Here is a 12,500-nt window from a genome sequence, read left to right on the forward strand (position 1 = left end):
GTTGAAGGATCCTATATGCCCACAGAATTTTTCCTTGATGGTCACCCATTCGAGTACTGACCAGACCCAACATTGCTTAACTCCGGTAATCGAACGAGCAGGGATTATCCAGCGTGTCACTGCCATTGAATGAGCTAACAGAATACTTATCAGAATTACGTTAACATAATCGTTTGATTACATACATTATCGAAGTCACATAAGTGTAGTCACTTGACATATATACTGTACATTAATGATACGGGTTTTGGTGACCTATTGGAAACATCCCTGCCTGGCCATCTACCTGAATGGGGTTCGAGTCCCGCTCAAGCTCGATAGTTTCTTGTAGTATCTGCAGCTTCACCATCATTGTGTACCAACCGTGTGTCACACGATCGTACATAGTTCATTTTGTGTATAATGCTTGTATCTTCGCTCTTCCCTCGCACTAAAAAGAACCAGAATAAACATGTCTGTTTTTCTCATCGGTAACGGTGTCTGTTTTGAACATGAAATTTCTTGTTGTTTTGAGCTTTTTTACATAAAAGACAGTGTTCTATAATAAACTCTCTCAGTTGCTTTCATCCTGTCTTTGAGTCACAACCTTCTCTCGGCCCGTCACAATTGTGAGCTAAGGATGCGGGATTTTGGGGAGCCTATAGGTCTACCTGCTGTCATCTGCAGCCATTGCCTGGCCTTCCCCGGTTCTAGCTTGGGTGGAGAGGGGGTTTGGGTACTGGTCATATGTATATATGATCAGTCTCTAGGGCATTGTCTTGTTAGGTAGGGTATTGTCACTGTCCCTTGCCCCCTCCGTTCATGAGTGGCTTTAAAAACATTCCATCCCTTTAGATGATGATCAACAGGGTTGTGGTGGCCGATGTGGTAACGTCCCTGACTGGGGTTCGAGTCCCGTTCAAACTCGTTAGCTTCTTTGATCGCTGCAACCTCACCATCCTTGTGAGCTAAGGATATGGTGTTTGGGGAGTCTATGGGTCTACCTGCTGATACATCAGCAGCCATTGCCTGGACTTCCCTGGTTCTAGCTTAGATGCTGATCATATGTATATATGGTCTATCTCTAGGTCATTGTCTTGCTAGGTAGGGAATTATCACTGTCCCTTGCTCCTGCTGTTCATGAGCGGCCTTAAAAAAAAAAAAAAAAAAAATCCCATCCTTCAGCTGATTATCAAAACAAAGTTAATTCCGTATGGTGTGTTGGTAATGTGATCCTTCATTGTTTTCTTAGTTACGTAACTGATCTACGAACCAATTACTCTGTAGGAAGTCGTGATACCGTTCATCTTTCTCTTGGTGAAAAATCTGGCGTGGTATAAGATTTCCTTAACATATTTACCTCCGCCAACGAAGTTGGAAGGTTATGTTTTACCCCCTGTTTGTGTGTGTGTGTTTTTGTGAACAGCTTCCTGTCCACAATTCTCTCGTAGAGTAATGAAACTTGCAGGGATTAACTGTTATGTAAAATGCTGGAAATTATTAAATTTTGGAAGGTCAAGGTCAAGGTCACGGTCGTGCTAAAGGTCGAGAAATAAGCTGCCGCGGCAGAGGTCTGCGTTTACTGAGTGCCCGTCTAGTATGATGTCTGTATTTATAACTGGATATTGAAAGAATCGTAATGACCTATTGGCGTGTTTACATTATTGTTTTACAAATGATTTGAGTATTTCATGTTTAGTGGCAGGTGTCCAATTGCCAGTATCACATGTTCTATGGCAGGTGTTAAATAATTTGGAAAGATAATTCATATATATATATATATATATATATATATATATATATATATATATGTATATATATACATATATATACATATATATATATATATATATATATATATATATATATACATAAATATACAGTATATATATATATATATATATATATATATATATATATATATATATTAAGAAACTCTATACAAACTTCATTATCTAATGCATTTCATAACTAGTCTCTGAAGGAATTTTAACTATATATTGGCATATTTTTCTATAGATTTTATATCTGGTATATAAAAAACTTCTACTTGTTGATATCTTTCAGTTTTATTTCATTTTATGTAATTATTTCTTTATCATGCCTATTTGAAAAAAACTTTTTTTATTGGTGTATTTTTTGCTCTTTTACATCGCTGATATATGAAGGAAATCTAATTTTTTTTTTTTACATTTTCGTATATATTTTATCTTCTAATGTTTAACTATATGTGTATTTGAGTTATCTGGAACTTGGTAGTTACTCAAGTTCAGTGGATCGTTGGCGCTGATGTCGATAATACATTCTTTCCAAAGATATGATAGTGTAAATATATATATATATATATATATATATATATATATATATATATATATATATGTATATATATATATATTTATATATATATATATATATATATATATATATATATATATATATGTATATATATATACGGTCACGCTCAGCTCTCCCCGTCTCTGGGATAGGGGGAGAGGGAGTAGTCATGCCCTAGTGAGAGGGGTATGCGTGAGTGTGCATATCTGTATATATATATATATATGTATATATATATATATATATATATATATATATATATATATATCGTTATTGCTATACTAAATTTCCCCGTAAAGAAAGGAGTTTAAGTTTTATGCAATTTTCTTAGAGTGAGGCTGCGACCTACGACAGTTTTTTAACCATTGAGAAATAGCTAGTTCACAGCTGAACCGTAGTTGAAACCCTATGCGGTAATTCGTACAAGATATGATTCACTTCATACTCCTTCAGAGAAGGCTCTTCAACAACAAGTCGAGCACCATCAGACACACTGCGCTATTCATCCTACCTTGTCTTGACTCTTGAGCTTCCCGTGTTTTTATATCACCCCTTCTTGTCTTTAGGGTCTGAGGTCTTAAACCCGTATTCGTATTTCATCCCTTCTTCTCTTTAGGGTCTGGGGTCTTGAACCCGTATTCGTATTTCACTCCTTCTTCTCTCTAGGGTCTGGGGTCTTAAACCCGTATTCGTATTTCACCCCTTCTTCTCTTTAGGGTCTGGGGTCTTAAACCCGTATTCGTATTTCACCCCTTCATCTCTTCAGGGACTGGGGTCTTAAACCCGTATTCGTATTTCACCCCTTCCTCTCTTCAGGGACTGGGGTCCTAAACCCGTATTTGTACTTCACCCCTTCTTCTCTTCAGGGTCTGGGGTCTTAAACCCGTATTCGTATTTCACCCCTTCTTCTCTTCAGGGTCTGGGGTCTTAAACCCGTATTCGTATTTCACCCCTTCCTCTCTTCAGGGTCTGGGGTCTTAAACCCGTATTCGTATTTCACCCCTTCTTCTCTTCAGGGTCTGAGGTCTTAAACCCGTATTCGTATTTCACCCCTTCCTCTCTTTAGGGTCTGGGGTCTTAAACCCGTATTCGTATTTCACCCCTTCCTCTCTTCAGGGACTGGGGTCTTAAACCCGTATTCGTATTTCACCCCTTCCTCTCTTCAGGGACTGGGGTCCTAAACCCGTATTCGTACTTCACCCCTTCTTCTCTTCAGGGTCTGGGGTCTTAAACCCGTATTCGTATTTCACCCCTTCTTCTCTTCAGGGTCTGGGGTCTTAAACCCGTATTCGTATTTCACCCCTTCCTCTCTTCAGGGTCTGGGGTCTTAAACCCGTATTCGTATTTCCCCCCTTCTTCTCTTCAGGGTCTGAGGTCTTAAACCCGTATTCGTATTTCACCCCTTCCTCTCTTTAGGGTCTGGGGTCTTAAACCCGTATTCGTATTTCACCCCTTCCTCTCTTCAGGGACTGGGGTCTTAAACCCGTATTCGTATTTCACCCCTTCTTCTCTTCAGGGACTGGGGTCCTAAACCCGTATTCGTACTTCACCCCTTCTTCTCTTCAGGGTCTGGGGTCTTAAACCCGTATTCGTATTTCACCCCTTCTTCTCTTCAGGGAATGGGGTCCTAAACCCGTATTCGTACTTCACCCCTTCTTCTCTTCAGGGTCTGGGGTCTTAAACCCGTATTCGTATTTCACCCCTTCCTCTCTTCAGGGACTGGGGTCCTAAACCCGTATTCGTACTTCACCCCTTTTTCTCTTCAGTGTTTGGGGTTTTAAACCCGTATTCGTATTTCACCCCTTCTTCTCTTCAGGGTCTGGGGTCTTAAACCCGTATTCGTATTTCACCCCTTCATCTCTTCAGGGTCTGGGGTCTTAAACCCGTAATTCGTATTTCACCCCTTCATCTCTTTAGGGTCTGGGGTCTTAAACCCGTATTCGTATTTCACCCCTTCCTCTCTTTAGGGTCTGGGGTCTTAAACCCGTATTCGTACTTCACCCCTTTTTCTCTTCAGTGTCTGGGGTTTTAAACCCGTATTCGTATTTCACCCCTTCTTCTCTTCAGGGTCTGGGGTCTTAAACCCGTATTCGTATTTCACCCCTTCATCTCTTCAGGGTCTGGGGTCTTAAACCCGTAATTCGTATTTCACCCCTTCATCTCTTTAGGGTCTGGGGTCTTAAACCCGTATTCGTATTTCACCCCTTCATCTCTTTAGGGTCTGGGGTCTTAAACCCGTATTCGTATTTCACCCCTTACTCTCTTCAGGGTCTGGGGTCTTAAATCCGTAATTCGTATTTCACCCCTTCATCTCTTTAGGGTCTGGGGTCTTAAACCCGTATTCGTATTTCACGTCTTCTTCTCTTTAGGGTCTGGGGTCTTAAATCAGGTCCAGACCTTTCTTTGGGACATTGGGTTTCAATTTTTTCCGCGTTTTCCCAAATTCCTGGCTAGGGACATTATTTCATAACCATCTAAAATATCACTCAAATGGAAAATACAGAAAACTAAAAATCCCCACAGAGAGAGAGAGAGAGAGAGAGAGAGAGAGAGAGAGAGAGAGAGAGTTAAACTTTTCCCAAAGCTTGTATACTTATCTACTTAGTCGATATATCCCCTTTTTTCTCTGTTGAGAAAAAATATCTTGAAATTAACGAGACCCAATAACAAGTAATACTAAGTACCTCTTCAAGATCATCCACTGCTCTCTCATAAGCATCTTCAACTGTGAAAGCCGGATTGTCATGGGTATTAACGGCTGACTCTCCTTTACGCATTTTTTAATGTTGGACTTCCTCTTGTAGAAGAGAAACAGATCCAATACGTTCGTTGCGTACCCTTGGCACTAGTTGGGGGATATGGTACCCGATACGCACCGACACTTCTTGCCTAGAAGGACACCAATCAACAACTGAAGTATATCACCCTTTTCAAGGATAAGGGTTGGACTTATCTATTAGTGCCCCGGGGCGGTTTAGCTCGAAATTTCAAAAGGATTGTGAATTTTGTGATACAAGCATCAAATTTGGCACAAATGTACATTGATATATGGCGAACAATTTTAGATATTGAGCCACTTGGAATTCTCCCTTCATGTCTGCCATATTGGAATTCAAAATGGCCGCCATTTGAAATCTATATTTTCGATTATCTTTGGGTCTAATGCTGCTATTGACTCGATTCTGGTGTCTAAATGTATGTTTTTGGGGGGCAAGATATCTAATGGTAACAATCTGCATCGCATATTTTGTACCAGTGAGCCGCCATATTGGATTTCAAAATGGCTGTTGTTTGAAATCTACATTTTCGATTATCTTTGGGTCTAATGCTGCTATTGACTCGATTCTGGTGTCCAAATGTATGTTTTGGGAGGAAATGAATCCGATGATTACAATCTGCATTGTGTATCTTTATAAATTAGACAACATATTGGATTTCAAAATGGCCGCCACTTGAATTCTACATGTGCGATTACCTCTGGGTCAAATATTTTTACAGTACATGACAATATCTATTTTTCAAAATGACACTTTATTACAGTACTCCACTTAATTTATGAGAGATGAATATTTATCATCATGTATTTTTGACAAGGCAACATTTTACTCAAAATCTGTGAAGTAAAAATTGTTTGAGTTATTGATTAGATTCTGTGTTGTTCTAGGTTTGATATGACACCTTTCATATATGATTAGTTTTCTCCATTCCTTCAATCAATATCACAAAATGATCAATTCGGGGTTACGTCTGAATATCCACAAAATAGTGTGAACATTAACACAAAACAACGTAAAACTCTAAATAAATATCGACTTACTTCAAGTACTAATTTTGAGTTTTATAATTTTGATACATCTCTTAGGTCATGTCTTAAATATCTTAGTTAAAATTCTGACATGCTATGGTGTAATATATAAGGTTGGGTGTGTACTGACATTCTACTATGGTCTTGTATTTGAGGCTAGGTATACATCGGTACTGAAGATATTTGTACATAAACCATCTCATGTTAACCAGTTCAGCACCGCCACAAGTAAATGAATGTTGTGGACTCATCTTCATGTGCAGTCCCCTTCACACACACAGAGGGCTTTGCACTTAAGGGCAGCCTTCTTGCACTTGCAGCGTCTCACACACCCTTTCTGGCACTTGCAAGAAACCAGCTCAATGCAGGTGTGAGCTGCCTCAGGTAGCCTGGTCCAGTATGGTGTGTATTGTCCTCCACTCAGTGACCAACCCCAGTTTGTTGGTGGTGGGAGTTCTGGTGCTGGCACCAGTATCTGACCCCACACATGTCCACCTTGATATACTGCCCTCTTGACATGTTCCTCTAAAGCTGCCTTCGTTGTAGGGATCAGCTGCACATTGTTCTTCCTTGCAAAGAGTTTCCTCCTGGCCTTGTCAATGTCCGTGCATTTGCTGGTTCGATCATACAACAGGATCACGAACCTCTCGATGATGCACATTGCATCATTTGGTATGTCACTTGGTGCGGAAGACAGCTGCATCAGCGCCTCAGTTAACTCTGGCAGTACTGTCCAGACTGCCCATGCGGTCTTCTTGCCATGTCTAGCAAAGCTTGACACAGTATCGCATCCAGTTAGAACGTGGAACATTGGCAGTGCACGAGCCTTCTCTGGTCCCAGTCCAGCTGCTATTTCATGTGCTGCTAGGTATCGGAAACTTTGGCCTGTTCCGAATGCCAGCCATAGTTTGTCTTCTGGTTGCAATTCCTGTACCACGGACACTGCCAGCACCACAACATCGGTGTCTACAGTCCGGATGACTATTGAATGGTGTCCATGCTTAGCTGCTTGAGATGCATGCAGCAACATCTGACTGTCAGCCTCTTCATGGTTGCATGGGTCGAGTGAAGGCAGATCTGGTAGTAGTGGCTTGCTGAGCACTGCCTCTCCGTCAGTAATGACGAGTTGCTTGTCCTCCTGGTCAAACCATTCCAAGAGAGCTGTTGAGAGAAACTTAAACAGCTCGGTCTTGTTGCTGTCCACTCGGAAGTTCTGCCAGTTTCCTGGTGTGGATGCGGCGGCCACCACACGTCTCCGCACGCCCTGTCCCCGCTTTGCACGTGTACTACCTTTCAGTGAATCAGCAAGGTACTTACCTTGCTGATCAGATCCAGGCGTGACACTGTTTGCAGCTTAGTAGATATATATGGAATGAAGATCTGATGTGCGTACTCTTCAAAGGTCTTTGTGCGTACTCTTCAAAGGTCTTTGATGCAGCTGGCTTCAGCATCTGGACGATAGCTGCTCCATCAAGCACTATACAAGTAGTGACAGGAGTATCTGTCTTAGCGTCGGAGATTTCTTCCAAACATGTGATAAGATTACTCTTGGTACCAGTGAAGAGGTTTCCACCATCGGATAGTGCAGGAGGATATGCCTGGTTCTCATGATGAAAGAACTCCTCAAGGTTTCCATCCCTCGTCTGGCAGCCAATGTACAGGCGTGCGAAGAGTTCACGGTAATTTTTGACGGAGGTGAGCTGTTGGTGACCTTTGCTCTGGCTTCTTGGAGTTGAAGGGCTGAATACCTTCAGCTTGTTACGAGGTATGGGGTCGTCCACTGCCTTTGTTCTGTCCAACAGACACTCTCTGGTGAAAATCTCGAACTGCTCTTGGCCAATCTTCTTGGCATTCATCACGGTCTCCACGGCAGCAGGACCTGCAATGTCCTTTGAATCCAGTATGACTAGATCCTGGCTCTCCTCCTCGAATGGGTTACCCATCTCCTCTATTACACCAACGAGAGAGCAGACATCTCTCACAAATGAGGCCTGTACACTTGGAGTCTGATCATGATGGCGCGTGTCTGTTGTTTGCCATCTACAGTATTGGTTCCCATCTTGGAATTCTTCGATCACCCTAGCAACTTCTGGTCCTGCAACCATCCAGCGACGAAGGGCACTAGGGTTGTCAGTAAGCCCAACTGCGCCACCGTCTCCTTTGATGCAGGCATTATTCTGCTCATGTGCCTGGTCAGGCGGGATTGAAGAGAACACCCTCTGCATTTTTTTAACTGTGAAGTGACCTTCGCTGAATTTTCTGGCTACGTTTGGGTGTTTGGTAGTTAGCTCGGCCATGTCCTTCAGGTGCACTGGTATCCACCTAGCATAGTGGGTATGATCTAGTGCGTGAAACCAGGGGACCAGCTCTGTCAGAGCATCTAAGTACATCACAAATGATCCCTGCCTGAGAGAACGCACATATACTTGAACCAACAATTCTAGTTCCAGCACAGTCACCCAGTAGCAAAACTGGGGGATGTTGTCTCATCTCTGGTGACACCAGTCTTCAAACACGGGAAGGTCCTCTGCATCTCTGGTTTCTCACAAACAGAATCGGTTGTAGGCATGGTGTTACAGGATGTACAGTGCTGCTGCAGTCACTTGATGTGCTCTTCTAGTGCGCAAGACATGAGATGTTCGCAAGAATAAGTCTGTAGATTTTAAATGGCAGCCATTTTGAAATCCAACATGGCAGCTCAATGCTAAAAGATACACAATACAGATTGTTATCATTGGATTCCTTGCCCCCCAAAACATACAGATAGACACCAGAATCGAGTCAAAAGCAGCATTAGACCCACTGATAATAAAAAATGAAGATTTCAAATGGTGGCCATTTTGAAATCCAATATGGCGGCTCAGTGATAAAAAAATACGCAATGCAGATTGTAACCATTGGATTCCTTGCCCCCCAAAACCTACATTTAGGCACCAGAATCGAGTCAATAGCAATTTTAGATCCACAGATAAACGCAAATGTAGCTTTCAAATGGCGGCCTTTTTGAATTCCAATATGGCGGACATGAATAGAGAATTCTGAGTGGCTCAATATCTGAAAATGTTCGCCATATGTCAATGTACATTTGTGCCAAATTTGGTGCTTGTATCACAAAATGCACAATAGGTTAGCTATGCTGCCCCACTATATCGTTTGATAACCAAGTCGAAATGGTCGTTAATGTTATCTAGGTCGTGTTTTATTATATATTTTTTATTATTACAATGTGATAAAGAGTTCATATAATCGTCAGTTGCCCAATGGCTAAAGAATATAGAGAAAAAAGCTTTATATCAGTTGGTGATCAGGTTAATTTTTTTTTCTTGGCATTCGTACCGTTGTTGTAAACACTGGCCGATAGATTAAATCTGAGAGGTGTGTTATCTTAATAAGAAAAATGTGCAAGAGAATTCCTAGGACATGGGGTTTGAGATAAGATCTCGGCTTTGATTTGTCACATGTTCAATTGTCATATGTCAATGTCAATGTCGTGTTGTTTTATGTTTTATCACTACATACAAAAATTATACTTTGATAAGTTCACAGTCGTAAGATATTTATGACACATGAAGGACTTATGAGGATGTTCTATGAAGAAGGTTTTTGAGATGTTCAAAAAAAAAAAAAAAAAAAAAAAAAAAAACGTATCCGTATATTTTTTTCTGCTATTTTATTAAGGATAATCTTTATCTTGGAATTAAGAATGATCAAATAATTGCTCAAGGTGGTAGGAACGTTGTTAAAATTATCTGAAATAAAAGAAAATATGTCTCTAAAAAAAGACTGGCTTTATTAAAGGATTTAAGCATGTTTTCCTGCCTCTTTATTAGTGAAATTAGACGTTGTTTGTATCAGAATATGTAACCATCAATGAATTCTATATTTTATTTACATGTAATTTTCTACGTCCAAGTGTGCGTACTAAGACAGGGTGTTTCAACCTCATCTCAAATATCCTATTTTAGAAACTTGTAACACACCGTAGGGGTGTGGTCTAAGAGGCAAAGGGAGTAAGTTGGCCAGGGCACCGGCCACCCGTTGCGATACTACCGCTATAGAGTTATGGGGTCTTCTGACTGGCTAGACAGTGCTACATTGGATCCTTCTCTCTGATTGCGGTTCATTATCGTCTTGCCTACACATACACCGAATAGTTTGGCCTATTTTTTTCCAAATTCTTCTCTGTCATCATATACCTGACAACACTTAAATTACCAAAAAATTCATCTTCACCCAAGGGGTTAACTACTGCATTATAATTGTTCAGTGGCCACTTTCCTCTTGGTAAGGGCAGAAGAGACTCTTTAGCTATGGTAAACAGCTCTTCTAGGAGAAGGACACTCCAAAATCAAACCATTGTTCTCTAGTCTTGGGTAGTGCTATAGCCTCTGTACCATGGTCTTTCCCTGTCTTGGGGTAGAGTTTTCTTGCTTAAGGGTACACTTGAACACACTATTCTGTCTTATTTCTCTTCCTTTTGTTTTAGTAAGTTATTATCGTTTACACAGAAAATATTTATTTTAATGTTGTTACTGTTCTTAAAGTATTTTTACTTTTCCTTGTTTCCTTTCCTCACTAGGCTATTTTCCCTGTTGGGGCCCTTGGGCCTATAGCATCCTGCTTTTCCAACTAGGGTTATAGCCTAGCAAGTAATAATAATAATAATAATAATAATAATAATAATAATAATAATAATAATAATAATAATACCAGACCTTTCATTTGTTATGTCTTTGTAGCAAATACTTGTTAATCTCCAAGATTAGTGAGAGATAAGGGATGTGATAAGTTTTCAATCTGATATCTAGTTCAAGGTTCATAAGACGATTTATAACTATTCACAAATAGCACCTTTCCATATTAGGAGCTGTATGGGAAATACCATTATGTCAGAGACACTTTTGAGCCGATTGGCTTTACTATAAAATTCTTTAAGAAAAAGCAAACTTGAGGCCCAATACTACACAGTATCCTAGAAGTTTTATTCCAGCTGTGACCAAGTTGTGGAATGATCTTCCTAATTAGGTAGTTGAATTGGTGGAACTTCTAAAGTTCTAAACTTGCAGCGAATGTTTTGATGTTAAGCATGCTGACCTAAGTCTCTTTTTATAGTTTATTTATGGAAGATCTATTTTAATGTTACTGTTCTTGAAATATGTTATTTTAATTGTTCATTGCTTCTCTTGTAGTTTATTTATTTTCTTGTTTCCTTTCCTCACTGGAGTATTTTTCCCTGCTGGAGCCCCTGGGCTTATAACATCCTGCTTTTTCAACTAGGGTTGTAGCTTAGCAAGTAATAATAATAATACTGATGATGATAACAACAATAATAATACTTCTCTTGTAGTTTATTTGTTGCCTTATTTCCTTTCCTCACTGGGCTATTTTTCTCTTTTGTAGCCCTTGGTCTTATAACATACTGCTTTTGCAACTAGGAACTAGGGTTGTAGGTTAGCTAATAATAATAATAATAGTAATAATAACACGTCTCTTGTAGTTTGTTTATTGCCTTATCTCCTTTCCTCATTGGGCTATTTGTCCTTGTTGAAGCCCTTGGCCTTATAACATCCTGCTTTTGCAACTAGGAACTAGGGTTAAAGCTTAGCTAGTAATAATAATAATAATGATAATAATTTATTATTATTATTTATTATTATTATTATTATTATTATTATTATTATTATTATTATAATGTTAAAGATTTTTTCATTCATGTTTTTTAGCAGAACTACTTGGTTCGCTTCTTGACTGTCCATTGTCCTTAACTGTTATCGTTTTGTTACCCACAAGTTAACTTACCAAACACCTTCTAAGTTCATGGAGGACCATAATGAGATGTCATAGGGGTTTTTCCCGAAATTCTAAGGTCGTCAACATAAGGCTGGTAATGACAATTTTATAATTCTGTCACATGCCTGAAGGATGGTCACTCAGGAAATACTTACTGTACTTCCCAGTTTCTTGATATGATATATGTTTATATTAATGTTGAATGATCTTATTGTTTTTATTTATTTTAGATTATTTTGTTTTGTTATTTTTTATAATTTGGGTTTTTAATCCGTAAAAGTTTTGCTTAAATCACTTATCCCCTTTTTCTCAAAAATTTAATTCTTGAAAGAATTAGCACATTAACTAGATGCTGCACTATAAAATGTTTCTTTCGCTATGATAAGTCAAGTGATCTTTAGTGTTTATTATATGTTAACTGATCATAGCTTCTTCATCTATTTATTTTTTCAGTAGTTTATATATCAGTTTAGTGAGATCACTGTTACTGAATGGACATGAGTCGTGGTATGACACTGAAACAGTATCCAACAGATTTTGTAGATTTGAGAACAAAGCGATCAAGAAAATTGCGAGTTAAATGGCAGGAGTG

At 39.5% G+C, this 12,500-nt stretch overlaps 1 protein-coding gene and 1 long non-coding RNA gene across 2 annotated transcripts in view; one reads left to right on the forward strand and one right to left on the reverse strand.

Annotated features, from left to right (window-relative positions):
* LOC137621435 (uncharacterized transporter YutK-like) overlaps positions 1 to 5,238 on the reverse strand; it is a 42,352-nt gene extending 37,114 nt beyond the window's left edge. The window contains exon 1 of the mRNA XM_068351731.1: positions 4,998 to 5,238. Within this exon, the coding sequence (XP_068207832.1) occupies positions 4,998 to 5,090 (93 nt within the window). The 5' untranslated portion in view covers positions 5,091 to 5,238. The remainder of the gene's footprint in view (positions 1 to 4,997) is intronic.
* The window catches only part of LOC137621436 (uncharacterized), a 64,358-nt gene that overhangs the window by 38,683 nt on the left and 13,175 nt on the right, over positions 1 to 12,500 (forward strand). The gene's annotated exons all lie outside the window — the stretch shown is intronic.

This window comes from Palaemon carinicauda, chromosome 28 (assembly GCF_036898095.1).
Source record: "Palaemon carinicauda isolate YSFRI2023 chromosome 28, ASM3689809v2, whole genome shotgun sequence".
Taxonomy (NCBI): domain Eukaryota; kingdom Metazoa; phylum Arthropoda; class Malacostraca; order Decapoda; family Palaemonidae; genus Palaemon; species Palaemon carinicauda.